This window comes from Chelon labrosus (assembly GCF_963514085.1).
Source record: "Chelon labrosus genome assembly, chromosome: 5".
NCBI classification, from domain to species: Eukaryota; Metazoa; Chordata; class Actinopteri; order Mugiliformes; family Mugilidae; genus Chelon; species Chelon labrosus.
In genome coordinates, this window is record NC_140341.1 from 22,082,026 (window position 1) to 22,107,447 (window position 25,422).

The window sequence follows — 25,422 nt, forward strand, 5'->3', positions numbered from 1 at the left end:
AAAAACAGTGTGTTTGTTCGTGCTGTGAGCCTCTGTGAAGCCGGTGCCACAACAATGCCTATTACTTTTCAATGTGAATATTTTGCAAATAAAAGTGAGACTCAAACTCTTTGTGTTCAAGTGAATCTGCAACATAATGTACAATGTAATGGCACTGCTCGGTGTTACAAAAGCCTGTCAAATACTGCAATTAATGTGAGCAAGAGCAGGTCTTAGCTATGCATTGGATCCTCATTTTTTCCAGCAGCATAAAAGGTACACTGACAACTGTTTAATCATGAACCACCTGAACTTACAGTCTGTACAGTGTGTGACTGTTATCCACTGAGTCACACAGGAGCATTATTAGTGTTACGTTTCCAGATGGTTCCAGATATAAACACAATTGTCTCTCACTTACAGTTTTATCAAACCAGAACATTTCCTCATCTAAATTACAAATTTTGCTGAATAATATTTTTAACTGTGGTGAACATTCAAGACAGGGTGTACAAAAGAAACAAATGCTGCATTCACATGGGCATAAATATTAAACAAATAATGAGATAACAGGCCAGTCAGAGTAAAAATGCCATTGATTATGAAAACACCTCGATCAGAACAGACTGGCTTTAATGCAACGGATTTTAAATCAGTTTATGGTGTTGTACACCTTTGATAATCTGTTGAATAGGAGAATATATGAATAGTAGTATTAAAGCATGTGTGCCCTACGTGGGCTAAACATCATTTAACGAGTTTCCAGGAGGGACAAAAACATGGAGGCTGTAAAACAACAAGTATTTAAAAAGATGAACAAAGCCAGAATCAATGAAGACATATAAATTTAAAATACAGGTCCATCGCAGTTGTATCCTCCTTCTAATTTAACTCAGTGTTATCAATTGCATTAATTGCAGTATTTGAAAGTTAGGAAAAATTCCTACTTCATCTAATATATTTCCCACAGATTAGAAAATCAGAGCTGACAGAACCACTTTCCTCATGATCAAAATGTGATATTCATTTTAACATGTGTGTCTTAAGACATAAGTGACCAGAACATCTTTTAAAAGTGACTTTAATTGAACAAACAGCATGAGGCTTTTCAGCTACAGACATAAGCTGCCCTATTTAAAATATTATCCATAGGGCTGTTAATTTAACCATATGCATTTCAACACTACATGGGTATGTTATACAGCTACAGTTGTCAGTTTAGGCTAGAGCTTCAATATATGTATAGCTGCTTCATGTACAATTATTACTGCGATATTTTAGCGGACACTGGTGTGTGTGTGGCCTGTTATTGAGATATAAAGTGGAAATAAACAGGCAAAAAATAACTACTATAAAATAAAACGGGAACTTCATTTAACAATATATAAACGTCAAATCGAAACACTGATTTGAAACAATGTAATCATTTACATTATGCAAAGTATCCAAGTCAAGACAATTTTTTCATTAATTTTAACGCTATTTCAGAATCTGTAATAAACACACACTGGAAGAAAGTCCCATCTTTAAAGTTCTCCATTAGACTACAGAGTCACATGACATAATGCTCTATCACATCATTGCAATAAATACTGAACTGAGGCTTGACTTGTTCAAAGTTAAACTGTATATCAATTTGCAATATCTGTACAAAAAAAAAAAAAAATCAACATTGGACACAACGCCAATCAGACCTTTCTGAGTTTGCATTAGAAGAAACCAGAGGCCCAAACTATAGAGCTTCTTAAATGTTCCCGGTTGCTTGGCTTCAATTGTTTATGAGCCTATCTCGAAATACTAAAACCTAGGGGGACATTTAGCCAACACACAGAAATGTTAAACATCACCTTTAAAACAGCAGACCATGTTTGTCCTCTAAAGAGATGCTCCGTATGATTTTTAAGTTTTAGAGGGGACATTGGATGCCCAAATTTTCAATGACTGTGACAGCAAGCCGTTTTGGTGCGATCCCCTTCCCTCCTAAGAATAAACTCCTGTTACCCTGCCCCTCTAGTAGCGTTACCATGGCAACCATTAAGCGTACCGGTAGAGTATGGTACTCTGGAACCACATCAGTCCATCTATTTGTACCGGAGTTGAACCCAGAACAACAGGAGACCCCAAAAACATTCAGCAATAAAGGTTTGAACAAGACATTTCTGAATGTTTGGTGAACTTTATGCTACTTTGAGCAGCTTTCATACCACGACCACTTTATTGTAGATGTGTATCCAATGTTTGCTGAAACGAAATGTGGCTTCGCTAGCATTGTCACTTTCTATGTACAGGGGAAGGAGGGGCAATACAGGGCTCAGGGGGCGGGTCTTATGGTCAAAACAAATGATCTATGTCACAAATGAGTTAAATTTGAAACAGTTTGCTGAATGACACATTTTCACTCTCAGACAAGAGAGTGCTATGTCCCCTTTAATTCTTACTTACTTGACGTAACAGTGACAGTGCTAAAGACTTAGAACAGAGGAAATCACAGCCATGCTAAGTGACTACATTTGATTCCAAATGAATCTTTTAAAACCAAAATATTTTACCATAACTTGTATCACTTTTAAAGAATAACCTATGAGCAGCCTTCTACACTTAAACTTACATCATTAATCATGATGTTTGTCATTTGTTTGGAAACAATCATTAATGCACGGTTTCTGTCACAGATTGTTCATTACAACATGCTCAGCTCTGCTCTCACCTTCACACCCCCTAACACAGTAAGGTGTGCTGGCTCGCTGCCAGTGCACTGCAGCAGCTTCACCTGCGGGAGTCTTTAGGGAGACGCTTCCCAGTTCTAGTGAAGTTATTTGGCCCTTTAAAACTAGGCCAGACTATGAGATAAATCTTACCATTTTCCCTCAAGGAGGATCTCTTTTTATCTCTCTGCACTGTACTCTGATGTGTGTCATCATCAGTTTTAGAAGTAACACAATATTTTTCCTCTATAAGAGCAGAGTAATTATTGCAATCATATATTATAGTTAACTTTAGTTAGGGTTGAACAGGGGAACTATATTTTTATCCCCCTCTCATGATTTGATTTTGTCAGAAGCAGTTTCTTCTAAGATGATGCAGGAATGCTCTGAGCTTGTGACAACCTCAGTGTTGATGTAGTATGCCACCATCTCCACAAACTAGTCAAGTTGCAGTTTCTGTCCATGTCTGTCAGGACTCATAGCATCATCACTGATCATTATAGAATTTTCAACATTTGTGTGACATATTGTCATAATTAGAATATGATTTTTAAAGTTATGGCCAAGATGGTGTTTTGTAAGATCACAGAGACCTCGGACCACAAATTGCTGTCACTTCATCACTGAGTCCAACTGAACATTTCTGCCAAATTTGATGACATTCTGTCAAGGTGTTCCTGAGATATCATGTTTCAAAGAACAGACAATTGGACTTCTCAAAAACATCATGCCTTCCTCTGCTGGCACGGCATCAAAAACTTTCTCTGGGTGAAAGTATTAGTAGCCACAATGAACACCGATTAAGACTTTATCAAGAACAATCTATGTGAAATATTGTAAACATTTATTCCAATAATTTATTTACATGCACTTACTGTACATATGTGAGGGGACTTGTGAGGAATATCAATGAAAATGGATGCTGCAGATTTCTCAATTTTTACTCTCTTTTATGACTGTATCTCAAATATCTTTGCGACAGTTTAGAAGACTAAATTACACTTACATTACACTACATAAGACATCTGTAACGGCCCTCATGATGAGTAAAACCAGGTTATTACCAGGTATTGACAGTGCCGATAGGCTAAACATATATGCAGCGCACAGATGAGCTCATTTGTTCATGTTCAGTTCTGTTGTGTTCTATTAGTTGACATTGTTGCTGTGGTTGCATCGTGTGATTTTGTCCTTTATGTCAGTGAATGCACCATGTGAGACACGGCAGTTATGGCAGAGCGGAGAGTTTGCTGAAGGAGAGCCGCATATTAGAAGTGTCAGACTGATGGTGTTTATGGTGTTGCCGTGGGCTACGGCCGACAGTAGTCCGTGTTCAAGCTTCAATAAACTTACAGAAAAGCCTCCGCAGCTTCTTTTGTGTGAGACACTACAATATGTATTCAGGTCAAGAATATAGATTCCACTGTTGCAAAGCATTACTTTCTACTGTGTTTTTATGTGTGACGTCATCGACTAGTCAGCGTCGACTCGACTTTCACCACATATTAGTCAACTTTAAAAAAAATCTGAAGTCGTTCACCTCCTACTGTACATACAACAACTGTTGTCCGGGTTCTTCACCATTCGAAACTGCATGGGAGAGTGGCAAAGGAAAAGCCACTGTTGAAAAAAGCTCATATGAAATCTCGCCTGGAATTTGCCAAAAGGCGTGTGGAAGACTCCAAGGTCAACTGGAAGTAGGTTCTTTGGTCTGTTGAGACAAAAATTGAGCTATTTGGCCATCAGATTAGATGCCATGTTTGGTGAACACCAAACTGCACATCACCACTAACACACCATCTCTATCATGAAGAATAGTGATGGCAGCATCATGCTCTGGGGATACTTCTCAGGAGCAGGCCTTGGATGGCTTGTAAAGGTAGAGGGAAACATGAATGCAGAAAAATTTCACCAAATCCTGGAGGATAATCTGACTTGTCTAGCCTGCAAGACAACAATGACTTGGGAGAAAATTTATTTTCCAGCAAGACACTGAGCTCAAGCACACAGCAAAAGCTACACAGAAGTGGTTCATTTTTCAATGGCTTAAAAAATTGCAGTGTCCAGATGTGCCAGCCTGATTGAGACATATCCACACAGACTCAGTACTGTAATTGCAACCAAAGGTACATCTACTAAATAGTTGTTTACTATATTTAATTAATTGACATTATTTTGGAAAAAATCTGTTTACAGTTGAATACTTTTTTTTGTGCAAATTTTTTATCAAAAAGCCAAATTATACTGACCATGATTTCATGTATAAAAGCAACAAAAAGGTGAAACATCCAAGGGAGGTGAATCCTTTTTATAGGAACTGCAAGTGTGCTCGTTTAGTGCATGTCAGAAACCAATAGGCTGAAAATACTGGGTCATGAAAAAATCCAACACTTTGTGTAATAGCTGTGTTTAATGCTGAAAAAGCTGCTGTGGCACTGGGTGATGTTCCTGCTGCCAAGGCAAATGCAAAGCACGTCTAGCCTGGCTTTTGTCCAAACTATGTGAAGCACGGATGCGTCAAGATCCATTTATGGAAGCTTGTGGGAGTGGAAATGTATAAATTGAATTGTTCCAAACATTGAAAAGCATCCATCTTGTCGTGTTGCTGAGTGGAAAAGCCTTTGAGAAGTAAAGCTGCCTCTTGGAGCTGTGTGCAGGAACACATCCTGTTCCATCTCTTAGTTAGAGAGCAGACCCATTCAGAGAGCAACAATCAGCCACCTCTGAAATAAACGCATCTCTCGTTTTACCTCTTACTGTGCTCCCCTGCATGGCGGCTGAAACCATCTGCTCTAACAGGCAATGTCGTCAAACCGACGGCCCAGCCGCCACCACCCACATCGTGACTCATGCGTCCACATCAACCTCCGACATCAGGCCAACCTCATCCGTAGCCCGCTCCTCACAATAAACGTACAACACACACGTAATAGCATTTTCGATAGAGCAAAACATGAGCACATTTGAGAGGAGCTGCCCATCCTGACACTGACACCACAGCATCGATAACATCAAACCTGGGACTGCTTTTAATTGCAGATCAGCTCCATGCATTTTTTATGACAGGCTGTGACAGGTTTACTTATTAGCCACAAGGTCGGAGTGATCCACGTCTCATCAAAGGCAAGCAGAGGCTGACGGAAAAAGAGGCAATGAGAGAAACTCAAACCATACTACTATTAATGTGTCTCTCTTAAGTCTTTTCACCTGTTGCCAGGCAAACTGAACTCCTACATCACGCGCTCATAAGCTGCTCGCCCCTCTGTCCCTCTAACACACCCCTCCTTATCGTGACGCCTCAGTCGTGTGGTGCTGCTCAGCCAGAAAATGACTAACATACCTCAGATTTTTATCTTTCAACTCCAGAAAGAGAAGTTGTGGCAGAAGAGGAGGAGGAGACACAGAATGATGAAGAAGAGGGGGAGGGAAGGTCAGGACCTCTCCACTTTCACTCTCATCTCAAAGAGACAGCAACAACCATTACATACTAACAAAAAAGGAGAAAACAGACGCAAAGAGGAACAGTCAGTTTATGGATTTAAATATATTTAAACTGAACCTAATAATAACTTTAATAATTGTGAGTTTTTTCCACACTAGACGCTCTGCAGTGTTTTACCCGAGAACTTTTTCTGCAGGATTTCAAAGCTTATGAAAGAGCATCCACACTTCAAAACAATTTCTAACTTTTACTTGGCCCTGAAGATCTCTTTTCCTTTTCAATAAAAGAAAAAGAAATCAACTTGTTCCCAGTTCCCCTTGTTTCAAGAACTTTTGAGACATTAATAGTACCTCGAAACTTAAAAAAGCCACTGCTTCTGTATAAATAAACAATTTAAATAAACTCCTACTGTATAAATGACAAACTACACCACATGTCATTAAAAGAAAAACAGCATGGGTGAAGAGAGATGGAGTGGGCAGGGAAAATAAATAAAAATTGAGAGAAAGAAATGGGGGCAGGCAGAAGCAAAGACAACAGAAGCGATAAAGAGGCCAGATCAGAAATAGAAAGATAGGAAAAGGATCTCCAGCAGAGCGGAGCAGAAGCAGAGCGACAGAACGATGTGGAGGAGGAAATCAGAGCCAACCTGCCCTCCACCTTTCTACTACATGTGTGAAAGTGGTAATCAACACACTCACAACATCGGGTGAGAGGCTGCACCACACAACTGTGTGCATGTAACAGTTTCATTAATGATATGCTGCTTCCATTCCATAATGTTGCATAATGTATGCCCTGCAGGTCGTAGAGGAATATGAAAGAAGACTTAAAAATAGGAATAGTGTAGAGTAGGTGGGGAACAAATTATGTAGTTCAGATGTGTTACATTTTAGTCAGATATGACCACAGTATAAATACTACTCTAAAGATTCATTTGAGATTTTGGGTTGCTGCAAAAGTTCTCAATCAAATTATGACGCGAACAACCAGGCTGAGAAGGAGGGTACAGCAAATATTTACCCTGAGACTTAAAAAAAGAGCATCATCACTCACAGCATAACATAAACTATGCAGCATTAGAGCTGAGACACACACCAAGCCAAATGTCGGCCAGCCAAATGGTGTCCGGCTGTCGGTGAGTGTCTGTGTGGCATTATTTTCCGCGGTGTGTCCCGGATTGTTGCCACTAGTCGAACAAATGTCACTCTAACAAAAAGCAACTTGATCAAATCCAAGGCTAAAACAAAGGCAACTGGACTATGACTATGGGAGGTGACCACCTGAACATCACAAGACTAGATTCAGTTAATGACTCAATACTCACATGCAATTAAGTTGTAAATCTCTTAAATGAGCAGTAAAACATCTACAAAAAAACTCAAACATGTCCACTTAGCTTTGTTTTACCTTTGTTTTTTATCAAGTTGCTTTATTGTAGAGTGGTCTCTCTTAGCTTTGCTTAGCTTAGTTTTTACATAGATATACCATGACCTGGATAACTGAGAATCTTCCCAGACGCTTTGACTGGTTGTTTATCTTAGTGAACCAAAGCACAAGAGGAGAAGAAATGTGACAAAATATGCAAACATCTAATTTTTTTATCTTCACTTCACTCGAATATTCAAACACAAATATTATCAGGAAGACATGATCATCTATAATGAATAAACTGTCAACCAACTGATTGGCATGACTGAGGACAGGCCAGCTCTGACTCAGCTCAAAGAAAAAACAAACACTGGCTTTTTTGTGTGTTCAAGTACAGATTTTTGGTCCGGACACATGGAACACCACTCTTGGCCTTACTTGTTGGTAGTTGTCAGGTTGGTGCAACTGGGTCTTCAATAACATTTTCCTTTAAAACTGAATCCAACTCAAACAATATATTCAACCGAGACCAGGTCTGGACAATGGAAAGCAGCATCTCTCAATTGAAACCCACTCTGGTGGTGGGTGAGCAGCTTTTTAAGGCAGAATAAAGCAAGTTTTAGTACCATTGAAAAAACAAATCCTCCCACACAACACAAAATTTCTTGCTCAGACGTTTCACACAAAAGCAATACAAACATATGGGCTGTGTGGCCTCTGTCATAAGAGATGTGGACAGCACTGACTGACTATAATTACATTTAAAAAAAAATATATATATTACATGCCTGAGTTTCCAGCCAACTCAAGCACCGGTATAACAATGATTTTATTTGTGAATCCGCATGCACGACTTCCTACAAAGGCAACAGCCGACTCTAATCTACCTCTAAAAACCCACTGGAGCAGGTCAACTCAGCTTTAGGATGTTAAATACAGAAATGGGCTGTTAGAGTAAATTGGATTCCTCGCTTAAAATGCAGCAGTGAAGGGGGGTGGAAATAAAGCACATGCTCTCAGATACAAAAAGACACGTTGGTGAAACAGCTGCTGTATTTCAAGAGGGAAAAAATGCAGAAAAATGTAAAATCATTTTAACATGACGAGTATCACTTTTCATGTTGTTTCCGTGGGTAAAATTTGCATCATCTTAAGGACCTAAACTAAACCGGAACACAGGTAAACTTGTAAACTGGATAAAAAAAAAAAATTTCCATTAATATGAAAACAAAAAATCCTCTACATTATCCATCTACAGCTGCACTGAAAAGAGTTAAAGAGGTCACTTCTCACATTTTTATACAATGAGCATCACTAAAAAACGCTTTGGTCTTTCGGGAACCAACTGACACAAGCGCACATTGTATCTCCTGGCGACAAAGCATCATCATTATACTGGGTGTGTCACGTGTCTGTTGCGTGGGAGCACAGCAGGGGTTGGATAAACCTTTATTTCAAGAAGCAAAACAGAAATGAGAGCGCAGATGACATTTCTCTCGCTGAACAATTGCTGGCTCACTCGTATTTTCACCTTGGGCAATGACAAACACTCCGAGGAGAATAGAAGCCAGTGATTCAGCCAGCCTTTTCTCTGCGACAATGGCAAAACATAAATACAAGATCTGTATTTCTGGGCAACCTGTGGGTGAAAACATGGATTTCTAATCTATAAATCATTTAACCTGTTAAATACAGCAAATTATTTTATGCAATGACAAAGGGACACTAACAACCCAACCGCCTGCACTCTCCAAGCAGATAAGCTCTCTGGGTAATTGAAAACCATTTTCCTGAATTTCACTGATTTAAAACAACCAGCAACATGCTCCTTTCTCGCCAATCATCATATCATAGAATAGAATAGAATAGAATAGAATGCCTTTATTGTCACTATACACATGTACAATGAGATTAAAGCCGTCACCGATAACAGTGCAAAAAACAAAAATACCGTATAAAAAGACATATGAAAAATATATACAGTATAAACATAAAGGTGCACAGTACTGAGGAGATTTTCAGAAACAAATACGGTGAATGTACAGTATGTAAGTATAAATATATAAATATATCATCTAGACAGGATTGTTTTTACACTTTTTACAACTATATACCACGCTTAATCTTGGTTCCATACAATTAATATAGGCAATAAAGCAAATAAATGTTACAAAATGCTTTTGAATCACAAGTTCAATGAACTCCTACAGCTACAGTAGGTACACTTAGCTGTAACTGCCCAACTCATTTATATCAACGAGGCTAGGTTTAAAAAAAAAAAAAAAAAAAAAAAGGGAACTCTCTGTATAAATGCTATAAAGTTCAACAGCACCTCAAACTGCAGCCTCCAAACTCCTCATAGAGTTGAATTAATCCCTCTCGAAAACAGTTTAAACAAACTTGACCATTATAACCTCCATGAAGAGGATTTACTGCATGGTTGTTCTTTTAGATTGCGCTAGTTGTAGATATTGTACCTAATATGTATGTATATACCTAATAAACTGACAACTGAGTGTACAGAAATGAGGCTGTAGTTTTGTGATTCAGCTTTACTTGTGTGCTATTATCAAATAACTAAATATGTCTTTCATTCTTACATATTAGCACAGTACAGTACATGAGAGAAAGCGGGAATGTGACCTGAATAAATGAGAAAGTGCAGAGCTCAAGTGAGCGTCTAGAGATAAATAAAAGCTGATAAACAAATGTCAGGGTCAACAGCACCTTTGATATTATATTTTGAGAATGGCATTTTCCGTGTAATATCTGGCAAGGCTGAGGGAGGGCAGAGCACCAGGAGAGAGTTGACAGCTCCAACCAGCCTTGACAGCATGTATGCCTAAGAGGCTGGAGCGCTTAGAAAGCAGGAGCTCTGAAGCCTCCCATTGGATTATGCTAGGCAGAACACAGCCTTAACTCTCTGAACAAAAAAACATGGAAAGGCTGTTTATTGACGTCAGCCATGAAAACTGCCCAGCCGTATCACCATTAGCGCACATCTCCCAGTCCAGAGACAGGACGGCTGAAATGCAGACAATTCACACTGCAGGCCAGCTGAATCCCTCTCAATGAAGTCAGTCATACTCAAGCATTGGTTTTTAGTGTTGTCTCACTTCACAGCCATGCTGGTTCAAGAGATATTCCTGTAATTCATGAGCCACACTTTTGGAAAGAAGCTACATAGCTAAGCCAGCCGTACTCCTTCAATAAAACACCCACAGCAGTCGGTCCAGGATCCAACAAGCAGCCTGCACAGTTCCAAAGGTTTAATGCATGATGCTACATGCACAACAAAGATTTCAGATAATAACACAGCAGGACACCAGCAGTTTATCCCTTTTATATAAAGCATGCAAATGCTGTTCAATTTCTGCTTCATATTTAGTGAGCCTACAGACCTCTGAATGCTGCCTACATATCTGCTTTTGTCAATATCCTCTAATATCTCATTCTTAGTAATCGTTTCCTGATTAGAGTCACAGCCAGGCCAATCAGTGAGAATAAATCTGGTTACTATAATATCCAGTCCGACTCAAACAGAAAGGGTTACATCCTAATTGTAGAGCTGGATATTTGCTGTGTTTTAACCATGTCTGGCCAAAGAATTTTGCCCAGGGTGAGCTACAAATCCATCTGCATGTGTGCTTCGAACGCAGCCTCTGAAGGAATACGCAGCACAGCAGGGAACACAGTCACCCAAAAATGTTTCCAACTAAAGCTGACCAAAGTAAATGTGACAATCTTCTTGGTAAAAAGATAATTTAGTGAGGTCTGTTAGGATCTGCACATCTGAAAGTCTGAACCAAGGTCTTCACCAAGGCTCATGTTTTGTTTTCATTGTATATACTGCATCCAGTCAGGTTTGCTTTCACGTGGGAGATACATGAGTACGCAAGGACTTTACATAACACACGAGCATCCTGCCGTCATCGTCTACGTGGAGCATGCGTCTGACGACCATGTGTTGTCAATTCAGTGAGTTGCCTTCTATTGTTGTTTGAATGAATGGAGAAAAATCAATCCCGTAATTTTGGATTATCTTAAACTAAAACATCAGAACATCTGAATCAATGAAAGGATTTGTATGCACTAAATTCAAGGCTGAACCATCCGTGGCTCTGTATGCAATTGTATGTTGATCCTTTAATAAGTAAAATTTGTCTCCTGAAGAGACTGTGTGAATCAGTAATTATTGGTAAGATGAGTCAAACTCGTTTGCTTCTTTCTAAAATTAGTCAAGGTGAACGGATGGTATCTGCATGTGTGTTTCCCAAGGTGATGTATAGAGGAGGTGGTGTGTTGGTGTGGTATTTGCTGGTGCCACTGTTAGAGATTTATTCAGAATTTAAAGCAACACATAACCTGCGGGGCTACTAACCATTCTGTTACACAAAATCCCATCTGGCTTGTGCTTATAGGAACCACCGTTTGTTTTTCTACAGAACGATCACCCAAGACACAAAGACTCTGTAAGAGCTGTTTGACCAAGAATGAAACTGATGGAGTACAGTATCACATGGCATGTCACTATGACCTGACATAAGTCCAGTGAAGATTGTTTGGGACGAGTTGGGCCACAAAATTAACAAAAAGCAGCCAGCAAAAGCATCATATGTGGGAACCCTTTCCAGAGCGTTCCAGGTGCCAACAGACTATGAACTGCTAGTTTGTTATAATCTTCATATTCATTTCATAATATACTCTTTTCCTGTCAGTTTGATGTGGCTGAAAGTTCTAGATACTACAAAACCCACAAGTCATTGCTATCAGAGAAAACCCTGGTCAGAGATTAAACTTAAATCTATGCATATGGTAAAGCTATACAGTATTTTAGATGGCAAATTGATACAAACTCCAAATGTGGAAGGAGTATTATCATATTACTTAATGACATAAACAGGAACAAAATGAAAAGCCAAAATTATAACTGGTTTCAAGTGGATGGGGCTCAGTTGGCTTAAGTGATTTCACACTATAAGAGTCAGTAATCAAATCTGAATACAGTTGCATGAACTGTTCGTCTTAATGAAGCCTTGTGACTGTTAATAAAAGCTAAGGAGGCAGTTTTCAAAACATTTTCAATTTGATTGCCATTTATTTAATGATGAATAGTTGATTTTGTAAGACATCCTTGAACATTTTAAGTTTTTTTTTTGTATTACTTCTGTACTTTTGATGACTGTATCTTTAGAAATCTATGTAACAAATCCGACACTTTATAATTATATAAGACAGAAAGAGCATATTCACTTGGATGTGTCCAATTTCTTTTTAAAGGACACATAATTGTAGCATTGCTTGGAAAAAAAACAAGACATCTTTGATTCATCTTTAGAAATCAAATTCCATGTGAATCAAAAATGTCTTAAAGAAAAGTCCATCCTAAAACCCAAATAGAAATAATTGTGTTTGATAATTATTCATTCATTGAATCTGTCCTTCAGAATAAAAACATATTATTAGAGAACATCTTTACATCCATGGTGTGCTGGATAGAGCAATCCAACAAAAAGAAATCCACTGCTAAAATGAATAACAAAGATCACATGTTCAACAGCTACAGTATACCAAGAAACCTTTCTCCAAGTAAATCCTGGAGGCTGCAGAAGTTTGCAAACTGACATTATGAATTCACACCCTATTCTGTCTTTTTCACAAATTTTCTAAAACCTCAAGGACTGCAAAGTTTCAGTGAAAAGCTTCATCGAAGCAGCTGGAGGAAAGTCATACTGTAACAGAGCAGTGCATTACATCTGGCTTTCTGTTCTCCTCTGCACGCTTCTGTGGCAGCTAAGCCTGTTGCTTAGCAACCTCTTAATCAATACCTGGTCCTTTGCCGGAACAAAGCAGAACAACGAGAGGGGAAATAATGGAGGAACATTTAGCTAGCGGGCTTACAGTACAAAAGACGTGTCAGACATCATTTGTGTGCGTATCAATCACCGACTGTCACCATTAGCAACCTCTTGCAACTGTTGGCTCATTGAATACTTGTATCAGAGAGGTGGAGGAATGCATGACACATAGCCTGTTTGGGTTTGAGGGATTAGACACTGCATGGCAGACTGGATTACAATACACCCTAACAAATGGACATCGATAGCCCATTTTGGGATGTTAAAAAGGAATAAACACAAGTCACCTAACTGAACATCACTGTGTGTGTGTGTGTGTGTGTGTGTGTGTGTGTGTGTGTGTGTGTGTGTGTGTGCGTGTGTGTGTGAGCAAGTCAGCAAATAGTAAGTATTAGTAAGTATTAATTTTTGGAATTTGGTCATTCATTTTATGTAAACTGGACAAGTTTCACCTGTTTTTGGAGTAGTAGATGAAAAGGCAAGGAGTAGGATATATCCCCTGGGAACCATGACAGTCTGCTTTATGTTGATGTTTTCTATGCTTATAATTAGGGGTGCACCGATCCGATATTGGGATCGGATATCGGCCCTGATATTGACAAAATAGCTGGATCGGGGATCGGAAAAATTAACAGATCCACGGGCCGATACAGTTTTTTTTTTTTTTTTTTTTTTTTTCTCCGTCGCAGCAGATCCTACGTCATTCGTTAGCATGGAACGAGTTGGAGATCCTGTGTAGTAGTCCAGTAGGTGGCGGTATATGTCGTGAAGATATGATCCGCCATTAAACAGAAGAAGAAGAAGAAGAACGAGTTGGAGCATTTAAGCAACATGGAGCGAGCCAAAGGGTCGGCTGTGTGGAGATATTTCACGCTTGCCACGCCAACTAGTGCGACGGCTGTTTGACCAACTTTTTATTAGTTTATTCTCAGGTTCAGCTGCTGTTTTATTTTGAATTCCTGCAGGACTTTGCACTTAATATATGTTTTACATGTTTACAATGTTTGGTAACTTGTTTGATTACTATTGTATGTTTGACCAATACACTATTTTGTTTCTACTACTACATTTTATGTATTTAAATTTATTTTAAGAAGTTTGATTACATTCTATTTTCGATTTGTTCTTTAAATAACAAATAAATAAGTATTCAATACATTATATCTATGTTATTTCGTCTTAGTTAGGAAAGTAATGTTTAGTTAGGAAAGTCTGGTGCCTTTAGTTTCTTCTACATGGTGGAAGGAAGGTATAAGGTGGAAGGTATGCAGTTTATTATTAATTCAACAGTGGTATCGGATCGGTATCGGGTATCGACAGATATACAAAGCCCAGGTATCGGTATCGGTATCGGGACTGAAAAAGTCGGATCGGTGCATCCCTACTTATAATGGCCCCCAAAAAGGTTTTAACAATCAGAGAGTTAGTTTTTCCCACTGTGGAGTAGAAATTTAACCAAAAGAGACTTTTCCCAACTTTGACAAAACTAAATTAATTCAATAAATAAATAAATAAACAAACAAACAAACATTAGCAGATTGGAACAATGTAGCCCACATTGATTCCAACTTGTCAACAATTGTTTGAACTTGTTGTTTTGTTCTCACCACTCAGTTCCTCCTACTCGTCACATGGGGCAAATGTGTAGAAAGAATGCTATGTTTATTCCAACGAGAGCATCTATCAGATCAAGCATTGGTGACTACGTGCTAATATTTTTGTATTCAAAGGATTATCTAAAGGTTGATGCACCATCTCTCTCAGTCCGTAAAGTCCTTTTGAGGTGGTTACACAAGTCAGTTTTATTCTGATGGGGTTATTATTCCGATTTCTAGTGGATTACCAGTGCTCATACAAGCATAGCCACATACACTGTTTCTGTGTTTCAGAAATCAGACTCACAATATATAATTTATAGGAACAGCCAATCATGTTCACATATTGAACATATGTCTTTAAGACATTTTTATCTCACACTGAGATAAAAAGCATTTGATGATAACTAATCATACAGCTGACCAAATCTGTCACATATAATTTTTAATAATTCCACATGTAAACCTGCTTCATCTAAGGTGTAAATATCAGAACAATGTGTGTGGGTGTGAGGGAAATAGGGGGAGAGTACAGGTGCAGTTAAAATCAGTGCAAGTGTGTGTGCGCAGGTACGGTTAAGTTGGCAAAGCTACTGTGTGTGTTCAGAAGAGAGAAAGTGGGAAAGTGAGTGGGAGACTGGTGTCATACAGCACACCTTCCTGTGGGCGAGTGGGGGTGGAGCTGAGCATCGGTCAGGTAAATAGAGACTACACACCACCACATCTCAGAGGACATTATCCCACCGCTTGTTTCCAATGCACTTTCATAGTCAAGCCAGCCATCTGGACACCTTTAAGAAAAAAATCTTAACGCCTCCCGCATACTGTGTTTCCACATTCACAAACACAAGATTATAATCCTGATGACCCTCCCTGACACTTGTGCCCACCCACTCCTTTTGTAGTTTCACTGACGTCTCTTCGCAAGTTCTAAACCTCGGTTTTGCTGAAGGTTTTAGCCGGAGAGCATGCACAAGTGTTGCCGTTTGTGGTGAGAGTAAAAGACTCGATTAATAGAAAAAGTCCTTGAAAAGGAGAAAGTGAAATCCATTATGGCATGTAGGAGGTATTAACGCACACGTACGTGTGGGTGAATCTAAAGTGCATGAGGGCGGCAAAAGAATAAACCTTGATGAAGAGAAAGCTTTATTTCAATTTGCTTCGCAGTGTCTAACTGTGACACGGATATGGCTGAAATAGGTAAAGTCAACACCACAATACTGATGTGAATATTTTAATAGTATCAATATATGATATCAGCGACACTTTCCGTCTGGGCAAACTAAATAAATTCACAATTTCGACTGTCCTCATTAAACGAATTATGCATGTAACTCTGCATATGGCCACAGTACTTTGTTTTAAACACTGCATAAGATACTGGGGAAATACAATCAGATTTTATAGTTTATGTGTAGAAAATAGTTAAAATAGTAAGTATTAGTAAGTATTAATTTTTGGTTCAGAACACATTCTGCTATATTAACTGAAGAGTCATTGTTTTTTTGTTTTTTCCCTACACAGTCATACAAGGTTACATTAAACTATCAAAAACTGTATGATGCCCTCTGGTTCAAAATGCTGCAGGATAGATTTGTTTTTGGGTGTGCAGGAAATGTTTAGTTTCTGTGGACTGAAAAATAGAAAACACATTAATATGTACCTTTCAAAATTGTTTTAAGAATTTCCTACTACATCCATTATTACATTAGGTCAGGCTTTAATTGAAAAAAAGCAGATTGTTACATTGACTATGTGGTGTTTTACATATCATAATTCTCATAGTTACTTTGTCTTGTCTTATATCTGGAAAGAGGTTGCATTAGACTACTGATGCATTTAAAAACTGAGAAAATCAAAGAATAAAGCTAAATACATTATGTCTTTTAAAGACAGAGACTATGTTACATGGAGAATATTTATTCAATTTAACTGTTTACACTGATGAGCCACAACATTAACACCACTGGCAGGAGAAGTAAATAACATTGACCATGTTGTGACAATTCAGTATTCTGCTGGGAAACATTTGGGCCTGGCATTCATGTGGATGTTACTTAGACATGTACCACTCACCTAGACCAGACCAGGCACCCCCACCCCATAGCAATGACACTCCTTGATGGCAGCAGCCATCCCCAGCAGGATGCAGCCTGACACAGGCACACGCACAAAAACGGCTTAGGAACAACTCAAAAAATGGCCTCCAAATTCCTAGATCCCAAACTGATCAAGTATCTGTGGGATGATCCTCAGAGGCCCCTCCCCTCAACCCATAGGACCCATAGGCCTATGGGTCCTATGGGTTGTTGCCAGACAAGACAGGACACCCTCAGAAGAACCAAGTCCGTTCTCCAATGAGTCACAACTGTTTTGGAGGCACAAGGAAGACCTACACAATAGTAGGAAGGTGGTCATAATGTTATGCGTGATCTGTGTATATGTACGATTAAACAGATCCTCTCATACAATAAAAGTATTTTTATTAATAATTGGGGGTATCTAACTTTTTTTAACACGAGTGTTCTGCTCGCAGTGGAGCATTAAATATAAAGCATTAAATATAAGTATGATGGAAGAAAATTTTTGTGATTGACCAGTTATTCTGAATATTAATGTAATACTAGTGTCCTTGTAAATGCAAACATAACAAATTTATAAAACTACAAAAATGGAGACCTTGGCGAGACTAATCTTCAAGGGTCCATCTTGCACGGGAGCAATGATTTCCAATTTGGCGTTGATGTCTTTATCATTTTAGTACATGTACCCAGGACATACTGAATACCAATACAAAACACATGAAGTGAGAAAAAACAGCAGCATATTTCAATGAGTTATTATCAGATCCCGAGGGAGTATTTTTGAGTTGCTCACATCAGGAATTCACAACTGAGCTTAAACCTGTTCACACTGTGAGATCATTTTGTGATCTCTTACAGCATTTTGAAACCTGCATCCTGATCAAGACTTGCACCTCAAAAAGTCAAAAGTCAAAGTCAGCTTTATTGTCAATTCTGACATGTGCAACACATAACAGGATTGAAATTTCTTTCCTCAAGTTCCTACGGTGCAGCAACTTAAACATAAAATGTACAAATATGAAATGTAAAAATATAAGATATATATATATATATCTATGTATCTATATATACATACATATACACACCCATATACATATACACATATATACTACACGCATACATACCTAAAAATAGAATAAAATAAAAATAAAAATAGAATGAGCTACAATAAAAATAGAATGAGCTACAATAAAGTGGCTGGTGCGACCCCTGAGTTGGGCAAGTGCAAAGGGTATGATATATATCATACAGTATATACAATATTGGTCTCTCAGATGAAGTATAAGTCCGTGGGGTGGTGGTGGTGGGGGGATCAGAGTCCCACCTGCATCCAATAGAGCAAAGACCATTCACACAATGATTGCTACTAGTGGCCGCTTAAAGCATTACTATAAACATATGACGACATCTAAATCTATAGGCATGTATAGTCATTACGGCCAATTTAGAATCAACAATGAACCTAACCAGCATGTCTTTGGATGGTGGGAGGAAGCCGGAGTACCCGGAGAGAACCCACGCAGACACAGGGAGAACATGAAAACTCCACATAGAAAGGCACAGTCAGCAGGTGGATTTAAACCCAGAACCTTACTGTGAGGCATCAGTGCTAACCACCATGACACTGGGAGACCCCTTGTAAAATAATATAAATTTGAAATATTTACATGGACAATGTCCTAAATCTGAAGAAATTAAATAAAATGATCTGATAAGACATATGTGTTTACGAGTTGCGCAAACTGGTTCTGATGACTTTGCATCTTAAAACCTGCCAGAAATAAAACAATAATATAATTTTATTGACAACACAGAATCAATTCATTCATTCAACAACGATGACAAGACAGACCCCCATATTAAAAGGCGTTCCTCACATTGATTCTGTCTCTATTTATCTTTTCAAACACGTTTCCGTTTCTCCCTCCCTTTCTATCAAATTATCCAAAGGGCAACACCACCCTTGTCCAATTTAAAATGTCTATCCACTCCAGCCAGTTTGCTCTGATTGAGGTAGGTACATGAAGCATTTTTTGTCTGGTTGTGCCATTATTCAGATTACTGGTGGAATACTAGTGCCCATGTAGACCTGACATTCAAGTGAAAATGCTGGATGGTTGTCACATAAAACAAAGTATATCCCATAACATCAGTAAATATTTGAGTATCTCTGCCTCTCATCAGAATGCATTAAGCATTGACCCCTTTCAAAATTTCAACTTTGTTTCTCTACAAAAAAAAAAAAAAAAAAGCACTGGAAAACTATTCACTGCTCCAGCTGGATTCACAATTTCCACTCTGGATAGTGTTTTGATCTCCAGTCCAAATGCACGCACAAAACTAATTTGGTCACGCCTGGGGAAGCCTCAAAATATGCTTTTCATTTTAAGCCAACACCACCCATTCATATGCACCCTCACTAGCATCTGAAAAATACTCTAAGAAGCAGTAATTTTGTTGTTACCGAGAGCAGGCACCCTGGGAGGTACAAAACTGCTCTCGACATTTTGCTGATTTGAGCACCCCATCTCCTGCCTTTTATTTACTTTTACACAAATTTAAAGTTTTCCCTCAATAACAGTTTTCATCTTCAATTTTATACCATTTCAATGACATTTCATTCTATTTTCTATTCACTTTGCAATTTCCAGTAACTCCCCTTTGTATGGCCTTGGAATGATAATTAAATCCAGCCCACGATTATTTTCCTCCACTAGCCTGACGCATGAAAGTGATCTAATAGAGAGATCCCATTAAAAGAAACCACCCTAATCTATTGTTATTCGTGGGTCACACGCTCACAGATACCCAGCCATACAGTTGCAGCTATTTTTATGATCTTGCTCTGATGCAAATCCCTGCAAATCCCTCTGGCTCAGGAAGCAATGTGACATATCATGGCTGGCAGCAAAAAGTCCTCCGCCACTCTGAGTATTCTCATGAATTTTACAGCACAATCAATGTGGAATATATCAATGGCAGGTTTCCCTTCAGAGCAAGTAAACCTAATTAACTCCAAGAACAAAGACTTCTTAAATCAGTAATGTCACAGCCAGTGAGTGATGCATTTTTTTTTTATATATCAGCTGTCAATAGAGCTGCGCTGTCATCTGTCTCTTGAACTCATTTAATCAATACATCACACTAACAAGCACCAATCAACTCATTTAGAAGATATTTTAAATGAGGTTTAAAACAACTCCATCAGAAGATCTGACAAATAAAATAAGTGTGCAGGAAATTTAGAAAACTCTGCCTTGAATCTATATGATTTTTCTTCATTTGTCTTGCATGTGACATCACCCTTGTTATTTTTTTCATAAGACACTGTAGGATATAGACTTTTGTTAAGCTAAAAAGCCACACTGCCCTGTGGACCGCCGCAATAATCACATACACCGTCAAATCTATTTTAGTTTGAACCCTCCAGCCATCTACCCAGAATGTAATACAGATCATATTATCCAGCACAAGAGAAACGGAGAGACGAGGGCGAGAGAGACAGAGCTGGAGACTGACCTGCGTCGCTCTGGCTGAAGACAGCCATGGTCTGTCCACCCACTGTGTGCATGGTGAAGGGATGATCCCTCGGGACCTGCAGTGATGCATCCTTCTCGTCCACAGCATCTAGAGCAGTCAGCTCCTCATTCAGGCTGAAACGTACCTGAGAAACAAAACATAAACAAAGGCTGACGAATCATATTGGCAAGCTACTCTTTGACTGAGCATCAAATTTGATGGTTAAACCTTATTTATCCCTGTGAGGAAGGTGGGTCAGAGTGGCTGAGAGCAGTGAAGGAATCAATCACAGAAAAAAAGGGCAGCAAAACTATCTGTGATACTGTGTACTATGAATGAACTACAGAACACGTGCAGTATGAATGAAAACAACCATTGTTCCTGCTGAATCTAAGACAGGGATGTTTATGGTCAAACAAACAGGTGGTGAAAGATGATCTGACCACAATTAAAAATGACAGTCATCCCCATTAACCCATAGACTGTGCAGTATTAAATGCAGCCGTCTCACCTCTGTTTTACCTTTCTCCCTGCAAGGTGTATAAGAAGACAGAGAAAAATAGTCACTGATAAGAGCTTCACTAAATGACTTTCTGATAATGATGTTCCCACAGCCTACAGCAACATCTTTAAATTTTACATGAGTTCAAACAGGGGTTCAAAACTCTACAATACTCAGTTCAGGACTAAGGTAAACAATAGGTGTTGATTAATTTGTTCCCATCGACTAATCGACTAACCATGGCAGCTCTAATACCGATTAAAATGATTTACACATATTCTTACTGGTATGCAGAGGGAGGTACGTACTTTTTAATGGTAATTTTTCCAACTTCCCCCTTTTCTGTGGCTTTGTCCCATTGCTGAGATAAATATTTGGGAACCTGGGGAAGAGATGAGGAAAAGAAGTAGTCTCTTCATTATCACTACGCCTAATGAAGTTACACACATGAATAAAACTCAACAAATTAGCTTCAGTCCTTCACATTTATTTTCCACCAAAAACACCTGTTGTAAAGTTAGTAAGTACAACCGTTACTAAAAGTATTACATTTAGTGCACGAGGCTATGCACCTGTTAGAGCGCAGTCATGTTTTTACGTTAGCGTTTTTGCGTTGACGTTTTGCGTTAGCCTCTGACTAAGTGATTTAATTTTTGATGATTTGCAGACGAACAAACCTTCACAAGCCACACGCCTTTACTTTCTTTGACTCCTCTTAGATTGACCTCCGTTTTGTCCGACATATTTTAAATAGTTTCGACAGACTGACCGAGAGATAATAGGAGTTTAAAGTTAGCAGCGGGTCCAATCTAGCCTGGATACCAGACTCTCTGACTTCGCAGAGAGTCTGGCTCCATTGGCAATCGTTTATTTCCTGGTGGGAGGGCACAGTTTGAGGTTTAAAATCATCGGAGTTCCTTTAACCAATCACTAACGTTTGGTAATGACGTATGTTATGCGCCGGAGCCTTCAGGCTCTACTGCCTCGTACTTCCGCTTTCAAGAACGCAACAAGTAAACAAATCGCTACTCTACCATCCCCCATTGCAATTAAGGACGCGAAATTGGAATAAAAGTGCTGTAATGCCAGGAAGCATATCCACAATGGAGCGAATGGCTTCGAGTATATCCGTCTCCGTTCGTGTAAACATTTCAAACTCGGCGCGCAACTGAAACGTAATCGCTCTCAGACCCGCCCTCTGTTCGCTGATTGGTTCACCAACCAGTTGGCCGGAGTAAACGTTAGCGGATCAAGCTATTCCAGACGGAGAACTGTAGGGAATGCAAATGAGCGGAAGTACGTAGGCAGGCGGAGCCAGGCTAGGTCCAATTTACTCAGGAGGATCCAATTAGGCCGGAGAGTTTCAAAATAAAACTTCCTGTTAAACCTTTCAAAATAAAAATAAAAAACAAATGATGTACCGCTAAATGCATCCAAAATAATATATAAAAGGTGTGGGCATTAATATTTTTTTTCAATAAATAGTTTTATTAAAACGCTTCTGTATTCATTTATTGTATTCGCTTATTGATTTAATTGTCCGTTTTTATTTTGCAATCAGTTCCATTTTAAATCTATTATTTTTGTCTTTTCTGTCTTCCTGTTAAATCTTTTGAGAAATAAAAACAGTTGTGGGAATATTTGAGACATACTATAGACTGAATGTTAAATAGAAATATATTCTACAACAATCTGCAGTTGACCTTCCATGGATATCAATGGAGGCACAGAATGGCCAAAAATAAAGAATTAAAACCGCATACCACTAAATGCATCCAAAATAACAGCAATATATTATTATGAAAATAATATATAAATTGAATGTATAATTTTTTTTAATAAATCGTTTTCTTAAAATGCTTCTGTATTCATTTAACTTTGTATTGTTTACTACATTTATTCACTTGTAATCAATTACATTTTAAATTTATAATTTTTGTGCAAATACATTTAAACTTGTCATTTCAGTTCATAAAAATAGTTAATAGTAAGCACAGCTGACAAGTAAATGCGAAAGTAAATAAACTCATAGGAAACACCCACTGAAATGATTTGTGTGATACATTTCTATTTAAAATTATAATAAAACGTTAAGTATTTTTAAACTACTTAACATTTTGCGTGTACAAAATTTGCAACTTACCACAGCTCTTTTAATGTTCACCTGTTTTCATAAGGGCGAGGCAAGAACAAACTTTGCAGGTGTTTGTGATATTATGAATTGCAGGCTATCAGTTTAAGTTATATTAATTGAATTCAATTTTATTTATATAGCGTCAATAACAATACAAATCGTCTCAAGACGCTTTACAAAAACCCAGCCTGAAACCCCCAGAGCAAGCCTGAAGGCAACGGTGGCAAGGAAAAACTCCCTTTTAACAGGAAGAAACCTCGAGCAGAACCCAGCTCATATGGAGGGACACATCTGCCTAAGGCCAGCCGGGTACAGACAGAAGAAAGAGAGAAGAGAACAGCAAAGAGAGAAGAGAAGAGAACAGCAAGATAAACATACATCTGTCATAGATACACATATCTGACTAAAGTGTACATGTGGAATCTGATGATACAAACTGATGATGTTACATGACAGTTTGAAAATGTAAGAGGAATCATAGGCAGGTTGGAGAATTGTTCATTCAGGTAGGAGTGGATAACTGCAGGATTCCATGAAGACTGGGCAGGCTGATGAGACCACGACAACAGATGTAGTATAGAGCTCCACAGGAAACACACAACTCCAGGCCAGAGATACTCACAAGAAGAGGGGGGAAGGGGGGGAAGGGGGGGGGGGGACACACAGCAGTAAACATTCTACATAGTAATAGCACAGAATTGTATGACTAGTAGTATATAGGAAATTAGAGGGCAAGAGCTCTAATTTCCTATATACTATAAGAAAGTGGAGGATGCGAGAGAGGAGAGAGAAGAAAGAAGGAGGACATGTGTTTGGTGCATCGTCCCCCAGCAGCCTAGGCCTATAGCAGCATAACTAAGGGATGGTTTAGTCCAGCCCTAACTATAAGCCTGATCAAAAAGGAAAGTCTTAAGCCTGACCTTAAAAATAGAGAGAGTGTCTGCCTCCCGAACCCAAACTGGGAGCTGGTTCCACAGGAGAGGAGCCTGATAGCTGAAAGCTCTACCTCCCATTCTACTTTTTGAAATTCTAGGAACCACAAGTAGGCCTGCACTTTCAGACCGAAGTGATCTGCTGGGATGATATGGTACAATAAGGTCTTTAAGATACGATGGAGCTAGGCGTTTAAGGGCCTTGTATGTAAGGAGGAGGATTTTAAATTCTATTCTAGACTTTAAAGGGAGCCAGTGAAGAGAAGCTAAAACTGGAGTAATATGATCTCTCTTGCTAATTCCTGTCAATGCTCTTGCTGCGGCATTTTGAATCAACTGGAGGCTTTTTAAAGAGCTATTTGGACAGCCAGACAGTAATGAATTACAATAATCCAGTCTGGACGACACAAATGCATGAACTAGTTTTTCAGCATCACTCTGAGACAGGATGTTCCTAATTTTGACGATATTACGCAGGTGAAAGAAGGCAGTCCTGGTCACTTGCTTTATGTGACATTTAAAGGACATTTCCTCATCAAATATAACACCAAGGTTTTTTACAGTAGTACTGGAGGCCAAGGTAATGCCATCCAAAGACACCATGTGATTAGATAATGAATCTCTGAGATGCTTAGGACCGAATACAATAACTTCTGTTTTGTCTGAGTTTAAGAGTAGGAAATTACAGGTCATCCAAGCCTTTATGTCTTTAAGGCATGCTTGGAGTTTAACCAACTGATTAGTTTCATCTGGTTTCATAGATAAATTACATCCCACTAATAAGACAATGGTGCTGCAATGATCCTGAGGCCATTTCTGGATGAGCAACCCTCTGTCAAAATCTAAGACTATCATCATTTTACCTAATAATGAGCTTTTATTCTGCACATATTTAATTTGGGGATGTCAAGAAAAGGTTAAAATGGGCTCAGCAACAATTTTTTGACACAAAGGTCACATTAAGGTTAGTCCAACAAATGAATTACACAACATTGTTAGTCCAACTGCAACTAAACAAAATATCTGCGGTATAATTCATGCTAAAAAAGAGCTTAGGACTGATGTCATATTACCTCAAGCGCTCAACACAACTTTCAACCTCTGAATCATCACTAAACAGCAAGAAATTCTAGTTCACGCTGATTATACAAGTGGGGTCAAGCACTGCAAAGAATGCGTGTTATTTCCACAGTGTAGATGGCTTTCTAGGTCGAGGCCACAAGTTCCTTTCATCGCTAACATTCAAACCATCAAACTGCCTGCATAAGTGGAAGGGCTGTCTGATGTCTCACAGTGTAAAG

General features: G+C 38.7%; 1 protein-coding gene across 1 annotated transcript in view; it reads right to left on the bottom strand.

The window, feature by feature from the left end:
* Positions 1 to 21,901, bottom strand: part of LOC311488591 (general transcription factor IIF subunit 2-like) — a 45,614-nt gene extending 23,713 nt beyond the window's left edge. Inside the window, exons 1-4 of the mRNA XM_084545389.1 lie at positions 21,733 to 21,901; positions 21,364 to 21,437; positions 21,065 to 21,083; positions 20,554 to 20,698 (exon numbers count right to left, since the gene is read on the bottom strand). Coding sequence (XP_084401515.1) covers positions 20,554 to 20,698; positions 21,065 to 21,083; positions 21,364 to 21,437; positions 21,733 to 21,798 — 304 coding nt within the window. The 5' untranslated portion in view covers positions 21,799 to 21,901. The remainder of the gene's footprint in view (positions 1 to 20,553; positions 20,699 to 21,064; positions 21,084 to 21,363; positions 21,438 to 21,732) is intronic.
* Between the last annotated feature and the right edge of the window lie 3,521 nt (positions 21,902 to 25,422).